At 54.6% G+C, this 24699-nt stretch overlaps 7 protein-coding genes across 7 annotated transcripts; 4 read left to right on the top strand and 3 right to left on the bottom strand.

The window, feature by feature from the left end:
* Positions 1–6159: 6159 nt before the first annotated feature.
* On the top strand, positions 6160–8712 carry BGL1 (beta-glucosidase; the record flags this gene model as incomplete). The annotated part of the gene is made up of 2 exons (XM_083195444.1): positions 6160–6229; positions 6284–8712. 2 exons carry the CDS (start codon positions 6160–6162, stop codon positions 8710–8712), a joined length of 2499 nt encoding a protein of 832 aa, XP_083048460.1.
* A 465-nt stretch (positions 8713–9177) lies between these two features.
* Positions 9178–9994, top strand: ACO1O0_006047 (kinetochore Sim4 complex subunit Fta4; the record flags this gene model as incomplete). Its single annotated transcript, XM_083195443.1, has 2 exons — positions 9178–9502; positions 9567–9994. 2 exons carry the CDS (start codon positions 9178–9180, stop codon positions 9992–9994), a joined length of 753 nt encoding a protein of 250 aa, XP_083048459.1.
* A 327-nt stretch (positions 9995–10321) lies between these two features.
* On the bottom strand, positions 10322–12288 carry ACO1O0_006046 (cytochrome P450; the record flags this gene model as incomplete). The annotated part of the gene is made up of 7 exons (XM_083195442.1): positions 10322–11069; positions 11141–11390; positions 11485–11699; positions 11771–11777; positions 11833–12007; positions 12074–12166; positions 12226–12288. The coding sequence occupies 7 exons, from the start codon at positions 12286–12288 to the stop codon at positions 10322–10324; spliced, it is 1551 nt and encodes a 516-aa protein (XP_083048458.1).
* A 3260-nt stretch (positions 12289–15548) lies between these two features.
* On the bottom strand, positions 15549–17417 carry ACO1O0_006045 (FAD-binding oxidoreductase; the record flags this gene model as incomplete). Its single annotated transcript, XM_083195441.1, has 5 exons — positions 15549–16047; positions 16123–16536; positions 16617–16854; positions 17004–17238; positions 17316–17417. The coding sequence occupies 5 exons, from the start codon at positions 17415–17417 to the stop codon at positions 15549–15551; spliced, it is 1488 nt and encodes a 495-aa protein (XP_083048457.1).
* Positions 17418–18786: 1369 nt separating this feature from the next.
* On the top strand, positions 18787–20273 carry ACO1O0_006044 (uncharacterized protein; the record flags this gene model as incomplete). Its single annotated transcript, XM_083195440.1, has 5 exons — positions 18787–18994; positions 19055–19074; positions 19143–19250; positions 19309–19753; positions 19855–20273. 5 exons carry the CDS (start codon positions 18787–18789, stop codon positions 20271–20273), a joined length of 1200 nt encoding a protein of 399 aa, XP_083048456.1.
* An 826-nt stretch (positions 20274–21099) lies between these two features.
* On the top strand, positions 21100–22899 carry ACO1O0_006043 (carotenoid oxygenase; the record flags this gene model as incomplete). The annotated part of the gene is made up of 2 exons (XM_083195439.1): positions 21100–21219; positions 21283–22899. 2 exons carry the CDS (start codon positions 21100–21102, stop codon positions 22897–22899), a joined length of 1737 nt encoding a protein of 578 aa, XP_083048455.1.
* A 633-nt stretch (positions 22900–23532) lies between these two features.
* ISU1 (NifU-like N terminal domain-containing protein) lies at positions 23533–24171 on the bottom strand (the record flags this gene model as incomplete). The annotated part of the gene is made up of 2 exons (XM_083195438.1): positions 23533–23681; positions 23751–24171. 2 exons carry the CDS (start codon positions 24169–24171, stop codon positions 23533–23535), a joined length of 570 nt encoding a protein of 189 aa, XP_083048454.1.
* Between the last annotated feature and the right edge of the window lie 528 nt (positions 24172–24699).

The following is a 24699-nucleotide window of genomic DNA, read 5'->3' as shown; positions in this document are numbered from 1 at the left end:
CTTTTTTTTTCTTGCGGCGAATGGAGACTTCTTGTTGATTTTTCAAGGCAAAACGGAAAAAGGCGTCCTGGCTGGGAGGATTCCAGCGAGGCATGGCAATGGCGTAAAACAAGACTACTAGCAACGGCGGGGAGGCATCATCGTCATTCATCATGCAGATAGACGCAGAAATTCAAAATTCAGCACATCGTCAGGACATCGTGATCTCAGTGCAAAGCAAGATTGGTTTGGGATGAAACCTTGGGCCTCCCAACACCGGGCCCTAGTGTGGCTCCTGATGGGCAACGGCTCTTAATTCGGTGCCGGCACGAAAATTGACTTTCCACCAGCCCTGCCAGATTGGAGAAGGGGGGACTCGCGGGGTCGCCAATCTACGAGAATACGTAGCCACATTGACGTAGTTGGCAACCGGTCGCTGCCAACCTTCCCAGCAGAGAGAAAGATGGTGTGAGCATTTTGTTTGGGTGCGTTTTCTGGGGTGAAGATAAGGGATTGGGGAGAGTCGTAGCGTCACACAAAACGGCAAGTCGTCAGGGCGGCGGACTTGGGGGAAAGGTCAAGCGGTCATTGCGCGGTGTAAGAGAATCAGGCCTCATGACGCCCGGGTAGATAGCGCAAAATCAATTGGGCTGCGACGGAGGGCCCTGGGCAAGATTCAATATTGTTCCATCGCCACCAGGGCCAAGACTAGGGCCAAGACTCCCTCCCTCCCCCTCATCGGCACAGGGTGGGTTTTGTTGGTGAGCAGCTCAGCAGAACACGAATAGACAGCGTTGTACTCCGTAATTGCTGCAATCTCGGTGTTGCAACCCGGCCCTGCGCTGCGCGCGCATCGTCCAAACACGTACTGACGGCCGGCGCCCAGCAATGACGATATTACTATGTGGAAAAGGCGGCAAAAGATCAAGGGGCCTGCAGCGGGGGATTGGCCATAGGGCGACCCAAGCGCTGCGACGGTAACAAGAGTGCAACCCTCAAGGGGCGGCCCCCATCGGCCACGGGCGGCGAGCATCCAATGGGCTGATCCTGCATGGCTTCGAGGTGTAGAGTCATAGTAGTATCTGTCTGTGCTACCCCGTAGAGTGTGTGACTGCTGCACGGGTGCAGATTTCGCTGCAGCCATGCTCCCAGGTCTCCAATAACATGTACCGACATGGGCCTGCAGGCTGAGATGCGTCCATGCCATCGGCTCGAGCTTGGTACCCCGGACAGCGATCCATGTGGGCCGTGGGGTCCCTCCCCCCTGGGCTGCCTGGCCTGCAGATGAAGGTTGATCATTCAGGCGTCCTCGAAACCTCGAACAGTCTCCTCGAAGCTCGTCATCGCTGGCGGCACGGGCGCAACGGTATGGCTTCGGATTCTCCAGCACCAGTGTTTCGACCCGCGAAATCCTCGCAGAGTTTGGTCGGCGGGCGAACTCAGCATGTGCCGTTGGAAGCTTGCAGCGCCGCCGTTAGACACCCATGGTCTATACAGATGACGAAGCCCCCAGCAGCAACGAGCTCCCTCCGCCAGAGTCTCTCTCGAGCCGGTGGTTTCTTCTAAACTCAGTGAATGATCAATAGTGCATCATCCGCGTGTGCCCACCAGCACCAACAACGGTACCCATACAAGTATCCGCAGTACCTAGTCAACTCAGCCCAGTCGAAAGTAGCTGGACGTCGCGGCGTGCAGACGCAGACCTGCGCCCGGAGAGATTTGTTACAGGCGCCACAGCCCACATGGGGCAGTTCCGGCGCTAGAAGGATGGGAGAAGAATGTCGTCCAGTTGGAACTTGGCGCCCGGGGGGGGATTTCAGTTGGACTCTTGAAGTGGGAGGGCAGTCCAGGGTCCCCCCCAATCTCCGGCCCATAATTTCTGTAATATCACACTCTCCAGGTCTCGATGCTCTGAGTCTCCCGGCCCTGCCCATCCACGATGCAACACCGTCGTCGTTTAGTGTCTTTGGTGACGACAAGGCAATCCCTGGGGCCCTCCATGCGGAAGCAAGGGCATGCTAGTTTTGGTGCTGGCGCTAGAACGTTCTGGAGAATTCCGCGCTCCAGGCTGGTGTCTCGAGGTGTACATACGTATATGTACGTACGAGTAGATACTTGCGTCCGCATGATGCCAGGTACGGAGGAGATTTTCCCTCTCTTTCCAGAACCCCAATCATTTGAGCGCCCCTTCTTCCTGGGAACTTGCGCGATGCTCGCCGTCTAGTCTTCTCGCCAAGATCTTGTCTCGACGGTTTGCCAGAAGCACCATGTTCGGCGACGTCACACCCTGACGCCAATACACCTCCATTGTTGGCCGCCGTCTTTGACAAGTTCGCTCATCGGGGAAATATCCAGGGACCTTCTGTTAGGTTTTTCGGGCTCCCCGGTTCTCAAACAATAGACCAATTCCGTTGTTGCAATCGTGAGATGAAATCGTCGATTTCCCCAGAACCCTGTGGCGTCTTGTTGGTCAGGGCCTCCCAGTGGACCCTTGATCCCAAGGAGTAATAGACAGTCACAGCGACAATTACAGCTCCAGTCTGAAGCTAATTCATCATCCTTCGCAACAGTGCTACCTTGGAACCTAGTCCAGGGGGTCATCGACGTCACAGCCCAAAAGCCAGATTAGATATTGATGACCTCTGACAAAGAGATATTGACCTTGAACAGTCGCACCTACTGCCAGCCACTGACTGACAATACCGACCCGCGAGCTGCCCGTTGCGCATCCTCTACAGGCTTCAAATAGCGAATGCTCCTTCTTCTTTCTTCCGTCGCCTTCGCAATGTCGCGTTTCGATAACGGGAGTCTGTCTCATGCCAGAGCATCTGCAAGCAAGCGTCCGTGGGTCGTACCGTCTGCATCCCCGTGCCCCCGCATCAACGCCCAGGATCGCAACAGCGCCTGTCCAAGTCAGGCTCGGGAAGTCCTCTTTTGGGAGCTGGCTGCTGCGGGTGAAACAGGGTTTCGAAACTGGCATACCTACTAGGGATCGTTCTGATAATAGTAGTAGTCTGAGATAGTCCGTCGTCTGACAGGGTGACGGGCCACACGTGGCTACCCAGGTCAACTGCCCCTCACTTCGAATGCTGTTGTAGTATCAATGTAGTATCTGCAGTATGCGCCGTTGCAGAGATCAGCGCACGTCCATGGCCTCTTCTCCCTTTTTTTTGGTCTCTTGCAGGCCCCCGTAGTCACGGATAGACGCTCCCGGGCCAGCACCCTGCCCTTGTCCCATCACCCTCTTTGCTCGTCGGGAAGAATGGTCGGTAGTTCGTAGTCTTACGTACATACGACATGCTGGAGATACAAGCGTAGGTACCTGAATGCCGTCGCCGGGTCGTCGCCAGGGCCAGTCCACCGCATGTCATCGTTCTCTTGTCTCGCGAATTCTTTCCTTTGCGTGGCGCAGTTCTATCTTCTGACGCCGCCTTACTTTGTAAGCTGTCTTCGCGAGTTTGCTGGTCCGGCACATTGGTAGGGGGGATGGGGGGCGCCCACGTTGGTGGCCTTGAACTCCAACGCCATCAGCCACGGGGCGTGCGCGTATCTCTCAGTACTGGTACATCCGTCCCGCGCCCCTCCCAGGCCATTATTGGGGACACTGGTACGGAGTACGTACACGCGATTCACCATGCCCCTGTTCCATCACACGCAGGCCATCACACTGGTTACCAGAATTCGGACTAGCCTGTTTTATGTGGCCTTCTTCAATGCTTCTAGAAGCCGAGCTGGTCCCGAGCTAACAACGCCCACAGATTGTACGTGCGGTGTACGAAGTACGTAGCAGGGGCTCTGAGAGCACGCCATGTCATCATTGGTAATCGCGACCATGTTGAAGCACTCGCACCGCTGGGCGGTTTCTGAGAGACGCCGCGAAGGCAGTGTTGAGGCAGTGCAGGGTGTCGCCCGTGCGAATTCTCTTCTTGGTGATACGGACCAAGTGGTGGATGATCGTTAAGAGCCAGGTATTCGTACGTGATGCTCGACTCCTCTCAGAATAATGACTTGAGTCACATGGAGTCATCTTGCCGCGAGGCCCTAGAGATGGTACTAACAATCCAATGAACACATTCAAAGGTCATAGCCGTGTGGCGATGTGGCGGGACCTTGGCAACTTGGACTCGGGTGATCTCCTTGATCTGTCGGGCCGTCACATCGTCGTCTCAAGTCTGGGTCCTTTGGAGCGAGCCATGTCAAAGGGTCCCGATAAGATGGCACTCTGCACTGCTCCAGACCTCCAGTCTGCACCAGTGATCTGCTCTGTGCCCCCGCAACGATCCACACCCCACCTCGTGTCGAAGCCCACGCCGTTCCATTATTGACAACATCTCATGTACGAAACGTTGCCCGAGGTCCCGAGCTGATAATTGAGGTAGCCTCATGACGTGGTAACATCCGTCTCGCTGAAACACGATAAAGAGAGACGCCAATCTCTGGCATCTTCCTCCCACCCCCTCGTCGTGGGGGGCTGGGATGATGGGGGTTCGATAGTCTATCACCCCTAATCTGATTCATTGATGATTTGCTAATGGCCGCGTGAAATATTGGTCGCATTGAATGGGTGTCATTAGTACGGAGTAATGTTAGCTAATACCGAGAATACGACGAAGTCTAAAAGTTCCATCGAATGCCTCTAGATGGGTGCCCGATCTTGGCAAACACCGGCTGGATGATTTCCGATACGCTTGACGAGACGCCGATGACGCTAACGAGATCCCCTGAGTACACCTGATCCTGTAGCAGGGTGAGATGGAGCTGAGATGGCCTCATTGCCTAGCACAGGAACGTCGTGCTGGTGAGACAACGGCCGGTAATGCCATCGTGGGCTGGGTAGCTTGAGCCTTGACACGAAGATCCTGGAGCTAATCCGTGTATCAGGCGGGCCGCACCGGCACTTGCTAGTTGACGGTACATCGGTCCCGACAATGACCCCATGGGCCATCCGACGGCACCTGAGAGACTGAGGTTTCCAGGACGCCATCAGGGGTATTGGTGCGGCCAATCCAGACCCGCTCTCTCGTGGTCATTGGAGCCTTCTTAGGTCCCCCGATCTAAATTCTCCGTGCCGTCGATGGCCCATGGGTGGCAGAGCACGATGATGGACCATGTCTATATGTTGTCTTGTCGAGCGGATCCTGATTCGATCCTCCCGACATCGGGACTTACGGCAGAGGTTGGTCGTCCATGGGCAGTTTGCTATAGTTCCTGCTGAGTTGCGAGCGCATGTAGAAACCGATAGACCTCCAATATACCTACGTAGGTAGTAACCAACGGGGGACGGGCGGGTTCTTGTTGTGGTACAGATACATGGTAGTACTACTTGTTGAGCACTTGTCGGACTGAGGCACAGAGGCTACCCTGGACTCCTCGCTGAGAACCAATCTGGTACATCCGTGAGGTATCATATAAAATCTATCATCGCGTTTAGCGAGCAGCTCGACCAACAGTAGTGTGTGAGACAAACTGCATCCTGGGTCTTCGCCCTTAATAGTTTCTGAGATCTCAGGACCACCTTGCCGTGTTGCCTATCTTGGTCGTTGGTACAGAGCAGATCAAATGGCCCCGTGGAAACGTCGGGACATTCAGGCCAGACCCCGCGATTAATGGGGCGTAATAGGTTGAGGTCCAATCGTGGGCATCAATTGCTACAATGGCAGCATCGTTGAAACATGTCGTCGGGGGTTCATAACCCCGCTTTAAGCCGTCCAAGAGATGCAAATGGGCCGCGTTCACGGAGTGTCGAGCCGATATCACGATGCTAGTGGGGAGATGATTCGTCTTCATTGGTTATGGAATATCCACTGTGGACGGTAGAATATCGGAAATTGAGGATAATCCTCGGTTAACGTGCATAAGCTCGTGACCCGCAGCCGACAATTCCCCAGAGGCCCGAAAGAGCTCGACGCTCGTTGGCTCGGGCTGGTCCATACTCCATCCTGTGCCTGGGACGATGGATCACAGCGAATTGAGGCTAAAGAGCTGGAGTACGGCGAAACTGAGCAGATGCTGCGATAGGCCTCAGCAGGCCATGCGATGCGCGGGGACAGACTGTATTACTGGCTGTGGCTGTGGCTGCCAGTAATACTTAACATGATGTTTCCCGCCAGCGGTCCTGCTCCCTTAATTCCCTGAACTTTGATTCACCATTTCAAGTTCACACAGTCCTCTTTGTCCATCATGGCGGATATCAATGTAGAAGAGGTGCTGAAGAAGCTCACCCTGGGCGATCAGGTTGACCTTTTGGCCGGTTAGATGCCCTGATCATCCCACGACGTGTTCACCAGCTCACACTGCAAACCAGGCGTTGACTTCTGGCACACCAAGGCGCTGCCCGAGCATGGAATCCCCTCGCTGCGTCTCACTGACGGCCCCAATGGCGTGAGGGGCACCAAGTTCTTCAATGGCGTGCCAGCTGCCTGTTTCCCCTGCGGGACAGCCATGGGAGCCACGTTCAACGTGGCGCTGCTCGAGGAGGCTGGCAAGACTATGGGAGAGGAGGCCCGGGCTAAGAGCGCCCATGCCATCCTCGGCCCTACCATCAACATGCAGCGCTCGCCTCTCGGCGGCCGAGGGTTTGAGTCCATCGGCGAGGATCCCTTCCTGGCCGGCCTCGGTGCCGCTGCCATTATCCGAGGTATCCAGAGCACAGGCGTCCAGGCGACCATCAAACACTTCCTGTGCAATGACCAGGAGGATAAGAGGCTGGGTGTCCAGTCGATCGTCACCGAGCGAGCGCTTCGCGAAATCTACGCTCTGCCCTTCCAGCTGACGGTCCGCGACTCCCAGCCTGGCGCCTTCATGACGGCGTACAACGGCATCAATGGCACCTTTTGCAGCGAGAACCCCAAGTATCTCGACGAGATGCTGCGCAAGGAGTGGGGCTGGGATGGTCTCATTATGAGTGACTGGTTTGGCGTCTATAGCACCAACGAGGCCGTCAAGGCAGGCCTGGATCTCGATATGCCAGGACCCACCAAGTTTCGCGGCGAGGCGCTCATGTTCAACGTATCGACTGGCAAGCCGTTCCGTCACGTCATCGAGGCGCGCGCTCGCGAGGTCCTCAAGTTTGTCAAGAAATGCGCCGCTGCCAACGTCCCGGAGAACGGGCCAGAGTCCACGAGGAACACCCCTGAGACAGCTGCTCTCCTGCGCAAGATTGGCAACGAGAGCATTGTCCTGCTCAAGAATGAGAACAATTTGCTCCCTCTGAAGAAGGATAAGAAGACACTCGTCATTGGTCCCAACGCAAAGGTTGCCACCTACCACGGTGGGGGCTCTGCGGCGCTGCCTGCATACTACGCTGTCACGCCGTATGATGGTATTACTGAGAAGCTGGGCTCACCAGCGTCCTATACCGTCGGAGCCTACAGTCACCGTTTCTTGCCGATTCTGGGGACCCAGACCACCCGGCTCGACGGCAAGCAGGGAATGACTTGGAAGGTTTACAATGAACCTCCGGGCTCGGCCAACCGCGAGGTCATTGATGAGATAGAGTTCACCAAGACGGAGATGCATCTGGTGGACTACTACAACAGCAAGCTTGCCAATGTGTGGTACGCTGATCTGGAGGGCATTTTCACTTCGGAAGAGGACCAGACCTACGAGTTTGGAGTCGTTGTTTGTGGAACCGCCAAGCTGTTTGTCGAGGACAAGCTGGTGGTCGACAATGCTACGAAGCAGTATCCTGGAGACGCCTTCTTTGGTGCCGCCACCCGCGAGGAGCGCAACACTGTTCAGTTCAAAAAGGGCCAATCTTACAAAATCAAGCTCGAGTTCGCCTCTGCGCCGACATTCACCCTCAAGCTGGACACGGTTGTGGCTGGCCACGGGTCCCTCCGCGTCGGCGGTGCCAAGGTCATTGACCCCCAGGAGGAAGTCAAGAAAGCCGTGCAGCTTGCAAAGGAACATGACCAGGTCATTATCTGTGCTGGGCTGAATGGGGACTGGGAGACTGAGGGCAACGACCGTGCCACCATGAAGCTGCCTGGTGTCCTCGACCAGCTTATCAGCGAGGTCGCGAGCGCCAACCCCAACACGGCTGTTGTCATGCAGACGGGTACGCCCGAGGAGATGCCCTGGCTGGAAAAGACCCCTGCCGTCATCCAAGCCTGGTACGGCGGTAACGAGACTGGCAACTGCATCGCCGACGTGCTCTTCGGCGACTACAACCCCTCGGGCAAGCTTTCCCTCAGCTTCCCCAAGCGCCTCCAGGACGTGCCCTCCTTCCTCAACTTCCGCACTGAAGCAGGACGCACTCTGTATGGTGAGGATATCTATGTGGGCTACCGTTACTACGAGTTTGCCGACCGCGAGGTCAACTTCCCCTTTGGCCACGGCCTCTCGTACACAACCTTCTCCTTGTCCGACCTCTCGGTGGCCGTCAAGGAAGGAAAGCTGAGCACGTCGCTCAAGATCAAGAACACAGGCTCGATCAAGGGCGCCGAGGTCGCCCAGCTGTACGTCAAGCCCAAGCAGCCCGCTAAGGTCAACCGCCCCGTTAAGGAGCTGCGTGGCTTTGCCAAGGTGGAGCTCGAGGCGGGGGAGACCAAGACGGTGGCGATTGAGGAGCTGGAGAAGTATGCTGCGGCCTACTTTGACGAGGAGCGCAACCAGTGGTGCGTTGAGGCGGGTGAGTACGAGGTCATTGTCAGCAACACCAGCGCTGTCACGGACGAGGCGCTGCGCGGGTCGTTCAAGGTTGATGAGACGTACTGGTGGTCGGGTGTCTAGACTGGGAGAAGACGTTGATACTACATTCTTCTCATCATGACCTAAAATAAAGACCAATATTGCTTCATGTCGTGCTTGTTACTTATCCATTGTTGGTCATGTGAGCTGTTAGCTTGTTGAAGGACTGGGTGTTTGTAAGAGGAATGTAGAAGGAGGATTGTGACATCAAGACAAATGCGGCCTAACATATGGCTATTTGGATGTATTTGCGATTTTCCGATTGAGCACGATTGCGGTAACAAATGTCGAGGTATAAGTTGAACCTGGGTTGACTTTGGATATCAGCTAACTGATAAATCAAACTACATAGTAGTTGGGCCATTCTGGGATCAGTGACCCCGCGGCGCGCTACCACGCGCCTGCCATCGGGACGCGTCCACTGAAACTTCGAAATCCAACCCACGACCTTCTCATCTCTATCTGCTTCACATCTGCCATCTAGTGATTCTCTGCGAGGCTGCGACCATGGCGACCGGACCGCCCACAATTACGCAGCTCAAAGAGAGCTTCATCAGCGCCCAGGCGTTACACCTCGCCTCGAGCCCCGCCCCGTCCACCGCATTCCGAGCCGCCAACGAGAAATCCGACCAGGGCCTCAACCCGCGCCAGCTCGAGACTGTCGCGACAGTCCTCGAAGGTCTTGTGCAGGATCACTGCCGCAGGGTCTACGCGCCGCAGGCGAACCGAGCGCTCGCCGAGCAGATCAGCGACAGCTACTCCAAGGAGGCCGATCGGAAGCTCCAGCGCGACGACGTTGATGGCGATGGCATTGGCAAGGAGGTGGACCTCAGTGCGTTGGCTATTTGATACAATCTGCCCTCACAATGTAAATACTGACATATATGTATTCTCAGCCGACGAGCAAGCAATCTACTCTCTCCCCACGACCTGGGTCTCGGACAAGGACACGACCGACCACCCCATGGAGGCCAAGCGCTACGCCGACGCAGTAGACCACCTGACATCGCTAAACGACCAGCGCAAAGAGCTCGGACAGCGCGTCGACCGCCTCCGGCGGCTTCAGGCCACGGTCGACCCCCTCAAGACGGCGGATCGCGGGGCCGGCATCCAGGAGAACCTGGCGGCGCGCGGCGGCGACGTCGAGAAGGAGCTCGAGAGGATGCGCATGCTGCTGATCCGCGTGGCCGGCCGCGTAGGGAGCCTGCCCGAGGCGAGACGCGCGAAGAAGGAGGAAGAGGAGGACGTGGAGCCTCTTAGCGCGCTGAGGAAGAGGAGAATTGACGACTTTCTGGCGGACTCGAAAGTCTTTCCTGCTAAGTGAGCTGTCCGACTCGAGTATTTCACGATGACGAACCGATGCCCCGACTACTCGGACGAACGACCTCTTCAAGTAGTGACTCGATTTACGCACTGGACCTCTCCTTCAGCCACTTTTATATCCCTGGGTCGAGGTTCTAGGCGTCACATTCTCATGATTTGCTCAACTGGAAGATGTTGCATCAAGATATTGTTGTATTCATGAGTTACGCTCGAAGGACGCGATTCTTCTACAAGAAGATGGCATTCGGATACTCTTCTCTCATCTACACACCACCGGCAACGACACGTCCAACTTGGATTCGACTGCCTACTCGTTTTTGACCCCTCCTCAGCGCTTGACGGGCTTCAGCCTACACATCAAACCCGGCTTGTTCCAGGTGTTGAACGCCATGACATTGTGCAAGTCACCGCTCGGATCCCATACGTCCTTGGCATTGGGGCTGTCGAGGTCCGACCGCTCGATGTCGTAATGCCAGAGCAGGTTGCCCAGGATGAGGCGCATCTCGAGGTAGCTCAGGTGGCGGCCGATGCAACCACGGGGCCCCAGGGAGAAGGGCTGGCTGGCCTCCTGCTTGTCGCCGTCGTAGGCGCCGCTCTCATCGAGCCAGCGCTCAGGGATGAAGTCGTCGGGCTGGGTGAAGTTGAGGGGCGAGTGCGAGCACGACCAGCTGTGGCACGATACGGTCACGCCGCCGGGGAGGAACTCGCCGGCCACGGTGTCGCCATCCTTGGGCACGGTGCGCGTCAGGCCCGTCGGCACGGGCGGGAAGACGCGCAGGGCCTCGTCGATGCACGCGTTCATGTAGGGTAGCTCCTGCAGCTGGAGGAACTGCATGTCGGCGGCCGCGGCGAAGTTGGAGCGGATCTCGTCGGTCAGCTTGCGGTAGGCGTGGGGGGTGCGGAGGAGCCACATGAGTAGGCCGGAGAGGAGCGACGCGGTCGTCTCGGACCCGGCAACGATGAACAGGGCCGAGTTGAGGATGATTTCATCCTGGGAGACCCCGCCCTTATCGTTCTGGCGGAGGATGTAGTAGAGGAAGTCACGGTGCTCGCGGCGGAGACCCTCCTCGATGCGCCTTTGTTGGTTTTGTCAGCGTCATAGATCAGACTAGATGGTAGATCAACCGCCCAATGGGGATAGACTTACTTGAGACACTTTTCTCTGCTCAGCTCGAGGTGCTCGTATCGTTTTCTACTTAGGTCTTTGGGAATGAGTTTGCAGAGCAGGCGTTGCATGAAGCTGCCGGACATGAACATGCGGCGGGTGGCCTGCTCGTAGGCGCCGGCCTTGATGGTCTGGGTGATGAGGGAGACCCAGGCATGGAAGATGCCGTCCTTGAGACAGCCAAATGGCTCGCCAAAGGCCATGTCGCCGATAATGTCAAACGTGGTGAAGTCTGTGTGCCTGGTTGGCCCTTCATTACGTCGTGCGAAGAAAGATGGGAGAAAAAAGGGGGAGAGGGGAGGGGAGGGGGAAGAGGACCAACTTACTGAGCCAGTCGCACATATTGGCCGGCTTGCCGCTGGCGGCAAAGGGCTTGAGCTTCTCAACAAAGAGGTCGACGTAGCCGCGGATGATGCTCTCCTGCTCGAGAAGGGCCTTTTGGCTGAAGGCATGGGCGAGGGTGCGACGCTGGCGGGAGTGGTTGGCATCGTCTGCCATGGTCAGGGTGGTTGAGCCTGGGATATCCTGGACGGATCCGACGCTGCAGGGAGATGTTAGGTCTGGTTGAGACATTGCTTCAAAGGAGGGATCCTAATGGGCGAGGGCCCTTACTGAATGGCTGTGAATCATGTCAGTCTAAGAAGAGGGGGGATCTTAATACTAGACTGACTCACGATCCTTGTGGAACTGGGGATGACCTTGGCGGTGGCCGTAGATGTCCTTCCATGCTTGGGGGTCGGTGAAGGTGAGCTCATTGGGCATGGTGCGCAGGATAGGGCCATATTTGAGGTGAAGCTGATGGACATCAAAGGGCCATCTTCCACGGAAGAGGCCCCAGATGCTGTAGATCTACATTCCAGATCAGCATCTTGGAGTCCGTTGGGTGGTGTCATCTGATGGCACCGTTGAACATACAGGAGACACCTTGGCCCAAAACGGACCGGGGTATTTGGCCAACGGATGGAAATAGTAGTCGTATATACCAACTCCAAACAGGTATACGGTGATCTATACGCAGAAACTTAGCTTGACTGGCGGGTAACGGTGTTAGAGCGAAGAAGGCATACGGCGGCCAGGGCCACGAGGCCGACGGAGCGCAGGTTGGACAAGACGGTTTCAACAGCACCCATGATGCAGATCTGTGCCCGGGGCGTCTATGGGGAGATACAAGAGGAGGAACGAAGGACAGAAGACATGGTTGCTTCCGCTCGGGCTGAAATACCTAGTTCTAGGTGTGCTGACCATGGGCGGTTGCAACCCTACCTCCCCGTCTCTCTCCCATCTTCGTCTCTCACGCATTATTATCTCATCAGGCTGTTCATCCACCCGTATTGTAGTCACTGACTCCAAGAGATACTCTTCCTGCACATGGAAAACCCCATTTCCCCGCAAATAGGTCGTCCCTGTGACATGTAAAACGTGCTGTTGGGGTGATCGGGCCGTGGGGGCGGGTATCCATTTCCGTAGGGACGGAGCGGCTAGTTAGGAGCGGGCTCACCAGGGTTGGGACTAGCCAGGATTGGGAGAATAAGGGATTGCGGGTATTTTGTGTAATTGGCCTGCCAACTTACAACCCCCCCAATCTTGGCGGCGGTGATTGATTGATACATGGGAGTCGTGTAAGTCGAGCTCCCTGACGTAGTGGGGGAAACGCCCCGGGTCGTCCCGACAAGGGAGCTGGTTGTCAACGGACAAGTATTTCCTTCGGAAATTGGGCAAGATAGGTGAGATCCTTATTCGTCCTATGACTTTTGACTGATATTGAAGAAATAATTATGGCGACATTGATCTACTTATGGGTAGAAAGAATAGAGGTGGGATTTGCAGGCTGATGAGAGATACTTTACTATCTAAATAGATCTACTCTTCCCTTTGCTTGTTGCTATCCGCTTTGGCCCTCTAGTTATGGGTGATTGGGACCAGAAGTAGCTAGGACTCCCCGGCAATTGGGACAATTGGTCACGCTCGAAAGAAACGTGGCATACGTCCGTCCCTCTTCATTTTAAGCGTGCTTCATGGTCCATTTGCCACTCTCACACAAACGATGGATCCAAATAGCCAACGTCGCACTGTCTGTTGGCTCGGGGTAATCTGTATAATCACTTCAGTGGCATAAATGAGTAGGGTATGTACAAAACGGAAGAACAATTCTGCATTAATCGATTCTGTAATTCTTGCTCCTCCAACGTCTTCTACATAGGCAGTGTAGTTCATTCCATCACTTCCAAGCCATCCTTCCTTCTGGAACCTGACTTGGATCCTCTTGAGATACTACCAAAATACTTACAATGAATTGACCATCTTTTTTGCCTACTGTATATATTCACGCCCTTGGTGGACGTAGAACTAGGTGAACAGTCCTTATTCGCCATGTGAGTGACCCTCTCACGACTTTGAATTATATACAGTGGCTGATAGATCTATCAAAGAGCCTCATTGGCAATATAATGACACGTACGATCTCACTTTTCTGAGTGAACAATGTAGCTAAGTTGTCTCGTTAAGTGGTAGAGACATCATGCTACTACTAGAGGAAGTTAATCACTATCAATATACGTGGAGAAACCAAGGAAGTAAGATCGGGAGCCGTTAGATTCAAATGTACTCTGCATGTTGGTAACCGCCTCGCCGTTTAGATCTTATCTTAGTAGCCTCTAATGTGACCCAAACCACATAACAAGCCCCTAATGGCCCCCTGATAGACTCTCAATTCGCGAGCCAACTTGTAGATGAAGCATACTTATCCTACTTCCATGAGCAGGTGTAGTTGAATGAAGGTACTTCTGGACACGAAGGAATTCTACCTTGGTCTCCTCCGTCACTTGATCACTTCTCTTCCCCTCGTGAAACCTCGGCAAAGCCATCTTCCCCTTGCTAAGCAAGTGGCGGATGAGTGGAATCTCTAGAAATGGTCCGGAACCGTCGCCTTGTGTATTTCATAGTCGCAGCCCAATTCTGTATAAAGTGAAAGCAAAAGACAAAGATGATGACCGCAACAGTGGCAATGGGACCCAGAATCGAGAAGACGGCAAAGCCATACGACGCAGACTGGAAGGCACTGTTGCCAGAAAGAGCCTCTGTGTCCAATCCCACCTGCATCGCGGTTAGTATGACGACGATATACACTGTTGCAGAAGCCAACCAACCAAGGTTGTCTTGGACAAACTCGGACAGAGAGATCGTGACGCTTGCTGCCAAAGCTAGTCGGCCGAATTTGTATATCTGATCCAGCCGACTCGAGCGAAGCTCTCCGTAGTAGAATCGCCTGTCAATCCCCGCGTAGACATGGTCTACTCTTAGCTCGTGGACGAGAGCCTTCCACGCTGGCCACTCCACCTCGGCTGGCAGAAGACCCTCCTCCAGGGCAATCCGGTGGTCAATCTCGTGCCGAATCAAGGCGGCATAGGAGAAGAGGAAGCCGAGAGCACATTGCCGCAGTTCTAACCCCGAGCAAAAAACACCGGGACAGTCGTGTTCAGCATGTTGTATCTGGCAGGACAAGAACTCGTCCCAGAACTGCACTTCGAGCAGGAACCGTGGGATAGGCTTGAGGAAGATACGTCCCGTTGTCCACACGAGGTGCATGCCCATTCGCTCAGTGATGAATATCTCCCGATCGAGCGTCAGTTGTTCATGTAGAGGGCGTGGCGGTAGCGGCCGGCCGGCCAGCCACAGCCAGGGGACAGCGCTGGAAAGCCGGCCCAGGTCGAGCTCTTTTCTAACATATTCCGCGACATTGCTAGCTGTGGCAGCTAGATCGCCGTCTAGAGAGAGAAAAGAAGCAGGTAGGAGTTCAACCCAGTATGTGTTGTCCCATGGACTGATGCTCCCATTTCGTAGAACCCGTGTAGAAAAGGGAGCTGGCAGCTACAGTATGTGCGAGACTGTCAGCTTCAACGCACAGGCGCACAGGGGGCCCCTGATGGACAAGCACTCACACGTCTCCGTACCCTTACGTGAGGCTGAGAATCGCCAGTCATTTCCATTTAGAGATTAAAGGGTAAAAGATCCTAGCTGCAATACGAAAGGACCCTGCCAATCATCCCGTAATCGTTATTCATCAAAGTTGTGGATGATGTCCAACAACCCCGCGTCCAGGTATAATAAAGACAAACTATTTATATGCGATTAGGCCCAACCCAGTTGCATAATAGACTCATTAAGCGCATCGACAACTCCTCCGGCTCAGCCAGTCTGAAGCTGGGAATTGGTGAGCCCTAGATCAAAGCTGACAAGGACTAGGTTAGACCCAGGAGAAGGGAGAGAAAGAAACAGGATAGACCGTGTTCGAACTTGATGGTCTTACGAGGTGGTTATCGCGCACAAATTGCATTAGTTTGTACTACCCACACTCCCCATGCGGCTTATGATCAAAGCGCCAGTAATAAATCTATTCAACCTTGGTGATCTTGAAGCCTCCAGGCATCCGAGTCTGGAAGACACCATTCGGGTCGTATTTGGCTGCCACTTGGCGAATGAATTCCACATTCTCCTCGCCATAGGTCTTGAGCGGATCCTGCGTAAAGTCGGCATAGTTGAGATACTCCCAATCGACACCGCCCCCGTTGTCGACGCTATACTGCTTGATGGTCTTGCGGTACTGGACCATCCGCTCCCGCGCCACCTTCTCCTGCTCGGGGCTGTTGACCATGAGCTGCACCTGGAACATGACGGCGTTATCCGTCTCACGGTCTAGGCCTAGCACGTTGCCGCCCTTCTCCACCGAGTGCTTGGAGAAGATGGTTGGGATCGACTGGAAGATGCCGTGGCAGATAAAGTCGCCATCCGGAGACTGTGCCTTCCAGTCACTCACAAATTTCTGATGCATCTCCAGGGCTTTCTCGTATAGTGCCAAGTCGTTCTTGAAGGTGATTGCGAACCAGACGTTCCTAGTCTCTGATTAGTCTCTTCACGGCGAGGATAGTAGGGGATAGGATGGGGGCATGGAACTAGGCTGGGCCTACCGGTAACCCTCTGTCAGGTTGAGTTCGATTGTCATATTGCGGTGTGTGTCCTTGCGCAAGGACGACGATTGTTGATCAGGAATGGCCATATACTTGTCAAATGCAGGAGGGGCTTCAGCGCCGGTGGTATCTTCGATAGAAACCATGATTATGATCTCACCAGCCTCTGGAGTGTAGGTCCAGAACGGAATCACAGAACCGTCGGGATAATTCTCAATGTTGTCGGTCCAGTCATGGTAGGCTTCGAGGTGCTGCTGCGAAACTGAAGTCGGGTAGGTGACGATGCCGCCCCAGAGCTCCGGAGCATCAAAGGCCTGGAGGTCAAAGCGGGTGACAATTCCAAAATTAGCCGAGCCTCCCTTCAAAGCTTTGAAGAGATCATTGTTCTCGTCGGCGTTGGCATTGATTATGTCGCTTGAAACAAGGGTTAGCAAAGTCTGCTCGCTCAAAGACCAATGGCCGTGACCGGGCCATAAAACGGCGTAAATACTAACCCGCAAGCGAGGACGACTTCAAAGTTGACGACATTATCACACCCAAGTCCGCGGCGGGCCGTGTAGAAAGTGTTTCCGCCCCCGGTGAGAAAGCCGGCGACGCCAACAGTTGATGTACGACCGCCAGCGACAGTCACTCCAAGTGGCTCAAGCTCGCCATAGACGTCGCGCCATATGGAACCGGCCCCAACCTTGGCGACCTTGGTGTCGGGTTCATAGGAGACCTCTGTCATCAACCCTGCGTGCAATTGTCAGGGCGCAAGTTAGTGATGAGTCGGGGGGTAGTGGTTACCCATGTCAATAGTTACACCTTCTTCGACTACAAGAGGGTTCGGTCAGCTGTTGGAACACTCGAGGAGTAATCTATCTATCAAGGATTAGACGTACTATTGTTCGCACCGGGCCAGACAGTATGTCCGCCGCTGCGGATAGCCCACTGGCATTTCTTGGTATTGCCCAAGGTGGTGACGATGAGGCTGACATCCTCGGCGCTCGTGGGCTGAACGATGCAGTACGGTTCCAGCTGAGCGGAAACGGAGAAATATGACTCGGTCCGGGTTGTGTAAAGGTCACTGCCGGGGTAGAGGATATGCTCCAGGCCGGCATCTTCGAGATACGAACACTGCCAGAAAAGGAATGATATGTTCAGCTGCTGGGTGTCTACTGAAGTATGCGAGAGCTGTGGTGGAAAGAGCTTACGCAAGAGCCAACGGGATGACCCCGTTTGACACCAACTGGCCGAGAGGAGGCGGCCGCCATGGAGACGGCCGTGGCCGCCATGCATAACGTGGACTTGATCATGTTTCGGATCGGTACTGGTAGATGTAACGCAACTCCCGTGCTAGTAATACGAATCAGCTGGGCATGGAGGGTGTGGTGTGGGAGAGAAGAGATATTAATGGGGGAGCATGGCTTCTTGAAGGGAGGGAGCCCCCTTCACTATCTCTCTTTAATTCGACAGGGCGCACGACACGCACCCACGCATCCACAGCTTGGCGACGGGAACCCGGAAACCCGGGGTAATTACGACCACACGGAGCAGTCCCGGGCCCTCCGTTTCCCTTGTCGCGGGTCACGGAGTGGTGGGGCCGGCATGGACTAGTATGTCTGGGAACCTGGGATTCAGATCCATCCCATCCCCCACCCTTGTGTGAAGGGTTTACGATTCACCAGCTTGGTCAAAACAAGCCAGCCACCTACTGTCAGGTTCCCGATTTGATCATTGTGAAACTTTTGAAAGGAGGAGATGCAGGAATAAAATATCAATCAATGGGTTTGGCTCTTGAACCACAACCACAAGGCCATTTACATACTCTGTACCCGTAGGGGCGCTAAGTACTATATAGGTAGGCAAAAGCAACCACAACAATGCTGCAGCCAACACCTCAGCACTTATGCAGCATTGTCGAGTGATCAGCCATGGTCCAGGGGGCCCCAGCCGGCCCGTAACCACAGAAGAATTCTCAACTTCACCTTCTCCGCCCATTAGTATGAGGCTACGGGTCCCAAGTAGGCAGTGAGTAGCTCAATGGAAGGTAGACTTTCTCCTGCAAGACACATTTGAATAGTGATTTCCTCCCCACGATATTGCCTCCCTGAGATCGACAAGTGCGCAAATCCCGCCATGATCTCTCCACCTCGAACTATCGCGTCCAGTTGACCCAACCCCCCGCAGCATCCGGCCGTGTGGAGTAAGGTAGTATACTCTATACCTGCTAGTAGGTACGTCGTATGTACGACGTAGTTAGCACCCGTATGTACCAAGTACTATGTACACATTTCCACGAGGAGGCATCGCCGACCTTGTCCCTGTCCCTGCAGAGCCGAACCTTGATGCAGCGAGGCAATGTCCGAGCTCATGACCAATGCCGGCACCGTTCTCCTTCTTGGGTAAGGCAGCTGTTGCTACCGCTATCTCCACCCATAGGACTCTCACTTCACGTCTCCCCTGTCGGAACTTTTTTTAATATATTACGGTACGGGTATATGCGCCTCTGCCCTGTGGGCATACCCTGTCTAGTGCCCGTCCCCGAAGGAGCTGGTTTTCAGACAACAAATTGATAATGCTTGGGCTTCGCTCAACACCAACCGGTCGAGCATTTCCTCCGGAAGGCGTACTTTGTCTCAACTCTATTCGGGTCTCTCTGGCGCGTGCGCCAATACCCGCAAAATGTCATTCCCGGTAATCAATGGCGTCGAGGTCTTGATGGAGCCACCGCCTGGCTATGAGGTCGACTTTGACAATGCAACAAAAGCGCATGGGACCATTCGAAACGCGTACTGGATGTTTGGCGTTGAGTCCGTCCTCGCCGTACTCTTTTTGGGGCAACGGCTCTATGTCAACTCTGTTCTCTTGCGAAAAACTCTGCCTGACGATTGTAAGTCGGTTGGCCGCGCGCAAAATGATAGCGCTACGACAGATGGCTAACCCGGTCTAGATATCATCTTCTTCGCCTGGGTACGGCTTTGTCGGAGGAGGCGATGATCAATTTTTTTCTTTTTTTTAGCTGACGAAATAAATTCCAGCTCTTTTCAATTGCGGCACAGTCAAGTCTACTATACGCCTATAGCCATGGACTTCTCGGAGTCCACGCCTGGGAGATGCCCTTGGATGATTACAACAAATCCTCACTGGTATGTCTCGTCACGCATTATTCCACGTACTTCTCTCTAAACAAGGTCGAATCCGCAGCTCGTTCTTACCACCACACTCAGCTACATCCCCACTACGGTCCTATCCAAAGTGGCACTGTGCTTCTTTTACTACCGACTCTCTCCATCGAGACTGTATCAGTACTCAGTCTACTTCACTGGCTTTACCTGCTCTGCAAGCCTGATCGCCATCTGGTGCAGCATTCTCTTTGCCTGCAAACCTATCGCCGCCGCCTGGGACGCGCGGCTTACCAGCAGCGCAACCTGCATCCACAAACCACCCATCTACATCACCCAGGCTGCGTTTGGATGTGTCACCGACTTGATGCTACTGGTACTGCCTATGCCTACCTTTATAGGGCTTCAGATGTCGACTCGTAAGAAGGTGGGCTTGGTCTGCCTGTTTGGCATCGGGTCTGTCACCCTTGTGACGTCGATTGTCAGGCTGGTGCTTTTGTTGCCTAGTCTGGAGACACAAGATCAGAGTTGGTCGTTGGCCGAGGGTTGCCTGTGGGTGTAAGTGGCCCGCTTATATTTCCTACTCTCCCCTTTCCCTCCCACTTGTCCTGGGATATTCCGCTGACAGTTGGGGACCCAAGCATCGTCGAGGCCAACCTCCTCATCATGTGCGGCTCGCTGCCTACATTGCGTGTCTTTGTGAGCAAAGTCGCCCCACGAATCCTCGGTGACCGGAGCACCAACGCCTCAGACGGCCGGAAGGACAAGAGCGACAGCACGAGCTTCGGGCTCCGGACATTTGGAGGGTCCAACGGCCCTAAACGGAAGTTTGATACGCTAGTGGAGCTCGAGCACGACGTCCACTTTAGCCGCTCAACCTTGCGCCCGGACGGTTTGGGCGAAACCGATGTTAACGTGCATGGGGGAAGACGCCGCCACAAGGACTCGGAGACCGACAGTGTCGTTCCAGAAACGGACAGCGAGGAGGGAATCCTTCAGACGCGTACTACTACCGTTACATATGCACAACGACAGAGTAGAGGATAATGTAACGGGGAATTACCGATGGACTTGTGCTTCAGATATACGGCCAACGTCTATACACATGTCCGGAGATTTGTCCAAGCACGATGCGCTTATGACGGCAACCCTTGAATGGAAACTTACAATTAATAATCAGAAGAAATCTCGCCATCTCAACCACAGGCAAGACTAAGCTTTTATTATAGCTGTTTTGTCAAATAGTAGCACCAAGTTGTTCCCGGCAACTGGGAAACGGGGGCCCAGATCCGAGACTCTAGACCGGGCAGTGCTGACCTACCCCGTTCATCTCAGCAAACGATCTCATTCATGACGCTTAATCAGGTTTTAGTCGAGGATGTCTCCCCATCGCTTCTAACACTGGCTACCGAGTTTTAATTTAGTTAAAGCTATTGAAGCTATTCAGAACCAAGCCCTATTGTTCATTGTTCAGTATGAGGGATATACCATCGAGGTTCACATCTGTTTGTTTACTGGCTGTGTCGCCAAGCCCCTCAGGTGAGGCTCACTCACTCCCAGCAACTTGGCAGCTTTCTGCATGTAATCACTGCACTTTCCATCATACGACGCATGTTTGCAACAAAAGTGCCACCAGGTTACTTGGTTCATCAGAGCAAATAATCAATAATCTGACAAGCTGGGACCTCACTCTCGTCATCACACTGTCACATGGCATTCACTGTTCCAAGGATACAACAATGCTCCTAAATCAATATTTCCAGCAATCATGCTTAGAACTGATTTCTATACCTGGTGGTATTCAGCCGAAGCAAAAACCTTACCTATTGAAAAAGCCATTTGATTTCCCTCAATAAGATCAACCTAGCAAACTATGACAGTCAATACCAGCGGCACATTCAGACGGGCTGGAGAGACCGAGAGGGGGGATACTGAGCAATTGATGGACAATGTCAAGGCTGAGTCTTGGAAATCATGGCCTAACGAGGCCGGCGTAAGATGCCACTCCAAACTTCCGCCATATTGATGCTACCACAGAACTAACACTGGACCCTAGTTCGTCGGTCTCGAGGAGCATCGCGGGCCCATCGCGCTCCATGTCGAGGGGCATATTCCCTCCTGGGCGGCAGGCAGCTTGTATAGGACGGGACCAGGCCAGAGCACCGTCGAGAATACCTCCAGAGGCACACATTACGTTTCACACTGGTTCGACGGCTTGGCTCATACCCACAAGTTCAGCATCATTCCCTCTAGCGACCCTGATGGGAGCGCCACAGTCACCTACTCGTCATGCCGGCAGTCCAAGGAGCTGGTTGAGGACATCATGAAAAAAGGGTGGCTCGCTTCCCTTTCTTTTGCGCAGAAAGAAGATCCCTGCGTAGGCACCTTTGCCAAGATGATGGTCGCCTTCAAGCCCATCCAGCCCAATATCAACGTCGCTATCGAGACCAACGTGCCTGGATTCCCGTCCCGCCTTCCCCAGGACAACCCCGCCGGCCATGCCACGGGGACCAACAACGTGTTTGTCTTTACTGACTATAGCATTGTCAAAGAGATGCACCCAGATACGCTGGAGCCTATCGCCACCGAGAAGTCTCAGAGCCTTCACCCGCTATTGAAGGGGCCCCTGACAGCCGCCCACCCCCAGCGGGATCCCAAGACGGGCGACTTGTTCAACTACAACCTCGCCTTTGGACGCACCCCAACCTACCGTGTCTTCCGCGTCAATGCCTCGACGGGTACGACCGACATTCTTGCCACCCTGCCGGTACCCGAACTGCGCCCGGCCTACATACACAGCATGTTCCTAACCGAGAACTACGCTGTCCTATGCGTGCCGTCCTCCCATCTCGGCGGGAACGGCGCCAAGGTCCTATGGCACGGCAACGTCGCCGAGGCCATGGAGCCCTTTGACGCCTCAAAGCTTACACAGTGGGTCGTCATTGACCGGCGACACGACGAGGGCGTCGTCGCTCGCTTCACCACCCCCGCCGGATTCTTCTTCCACTCTGTCAACGCCTTTGAGGAGGAAATCAAGGACGAGGACGGTCTCCCACGGACCCTTTTAAACCTAGACTACATCTGGTACGAGAACACAGACATCATCAAGGCCTTCTACTACGACGTCTTCCTCGACCGCCAAGACGCCGCCCGCAAGCTCTGGGTACACGACCACGGCTACAGGACGTGCCGCCAGCACCTCAACCGCTGCCGCTTCCGCCTCCCGCGCAAGATACAGCACCAGCCGTACAGCAAGAAGGCGACGCTGCCCTCCGCGGAGATTGCCTTCTCCATCCCCGCACCACACGCCGGCGACCTCCCCACCATCAACCCGGCGCGCGCAACGCGGCCCTACCGCTACGTCTACGCGACCGCCAACCGGGGCCTGAGCACCCTCGTCGACGGCCTCGTCAAGACGGACCTGGCGACGCGCGAGGCGACGCTATGGGCTGCGCCGACGGGTCACACGCCGGGGGAGGCCATCTTTGTTGGCAGGCCGGGAGGGGAGGATGAGGACGACGGGGTGCTGCTGAGCGTGGTGCTGGATGGCACGGCGCAGCGGTCATACCTGGTTGTGCTCGATGCGCGGACTATGGAGGAGGTGGGGAGGGCGGACATGGAATTTGCGGTTGGGTTTGGGTTTCATGGTCTTCATGCACCAAAGGTGAAGTAACCCGGGCGTAGGGGGTTATTGTGCCATCCATGTATTGTGTGATCTTTTAATTAAGATTCCCATGAAGGGAATAATAATAATACCTACTTGGAATGAGATACTTTTATCCTCATGGTGTAGGGTACTTCTACTGCGGGATTGGAAACTGTCCTGTCGAGCCCACGCTAGATGTTGTACGGCGAGCGTGCACCATGAATCAAAGTGAGGCATTAGATTCACTGGGACTCGGATTGAACAGTAGAACTTCTCTTTGATTTTCTGTCCAAAAGTTCCAAAAAAAAGGCAAGGCACTGCAAACCGCAGGCCCTCATCGTGTGAGGATGGTATACTATAGGTACAGGATAATCTTCAGTGGGCACCTCCCCCACGGCCTCCACCCCACACCCACTGTACGCCCAAATCGCCATTTACCAGAGACGAGGAGACCGCCAGTCCAGTCTTCCATCGTCCCAAGAGAAGACATAGGAAAAAAGCCACAGCAACATACTGCTCATGTCGTTTGCGTCTTTGCGCATATCAACCACACAATCGCCACCCTATTCCGCAACAAAATGCCTATTTTTCATATCCGGCTTTTTTGTTTTCTATTTGACTTTGTTTTTTTTTTAGAGAAAAAGTAAAGATGAAGCGAGATTAGGCGGCGGCAGCCTGAGGGGCCGAGTCACCGACGGGCATCTTGGCCTCAGTGCCAGCAAGGTTGGTCCGCTTGGCATTGGGGTTCTTGGTGTAGTAGTCGGAGATGGCAGACTTGATGGCGTCCTCGGCAAGCATGGAGCAGTGCACTGGAAAAAAAAAGTCAGCATTTGCAGGGAGGAAAAAAGAGGCTTAGTGCGATGATAAGGGAGACATACGCTTGACAGGGGGGAGGCAGAGCTCCTTGGCAATCTCGGTGTTCTTAACGCGGCCGGCATCGTCGAGGCTCATGCCGCGGACGAGCTCGGTCAGGTAGCTGCTGGACGCGATGGCGGAGCCGCAGCCAAACGTCTTGAACTTGACGTCGGAGATTTTGTTGGTCTCAGGGTCGACGCGGATCTGGAGCTTCATGACGTCGCCGCAGGCAGGGGCGCCGACGAGGCCGGTGCCGACGTCAACGTCCTTCTTGTCCATGGAGCCGACGTTGCGCGGGCGCGAGTAGTGGTCCAGCACCTTCTCGTGGTACGAGCGGCGGGCGTTGATGGAGGCGATGGGAGCCATCGGCCGGGCGGCCTGGATGGACGGGCGAGCGGCAGTGAGCGCTCTGCTCGACATGACGCGGAGTCCCCGGGAGAACATTTTGAACGCGGTCTGGGGTTGTGTGGTAGGTGAGAACGTGAATAAGCGAAGGCCTCGGCTGGCCAGTTGGATTTGGACGTGTCGAGTTGCAACAAGTCAAAGGGTCCTAGATTCGTTTCTGATGATGGTCGCGATGGGTGATCGGAAATGGGGGTATCTCGTAGGCGGTTGTTGATGGAAGGAAGATGGTTTGAAGAATGAGGATTGGAATGGACAGGATTGGTAAGATGGATGGACGGGCTGCCCAGAAAAGATGCGGGACTTGACGATGGGAGGCGACGGGGGTATACAGCTAGCTCCGATTTTGTCAGACCTGGCCAATCAAAAGGCCCTGCACCTATCACCATTACGTTAACGATCATTCACGGGGCTCGGCTTTTCGGAGGAGAAGCTGAGTCAGCATGTATTCTTATGCCGACGATTGGATCTGATAACGACGAGCCGAAAATTTCATGCCGACGCCGGACCTTTATCAGATGCAGCTTAATTGAAAACGCGGGTTCACAGTATTTCAGCATGTGGAGATGC

The sequence above is a fragment of the Amphichorda felina genome (genome assembly GCF_050947745.1).
Source record: "Amphichorda felina strain 45539 chromosome Unknown scaffold_6, whole genome shotgun sequence".
Taxonomy (NCBI): domain Eukaryota; kingdom Fungi; phylum Ascomycota; class Sordariomycetes; order Hypocreales; family Bionectriaceae; genus Amphichorda; species Amphichorda felina.
The sequence above is the reverse complement of the archived record's forward strand: the minus strand, read 5'-3'. Positions and strand labels throughout refer to the sequence as shown.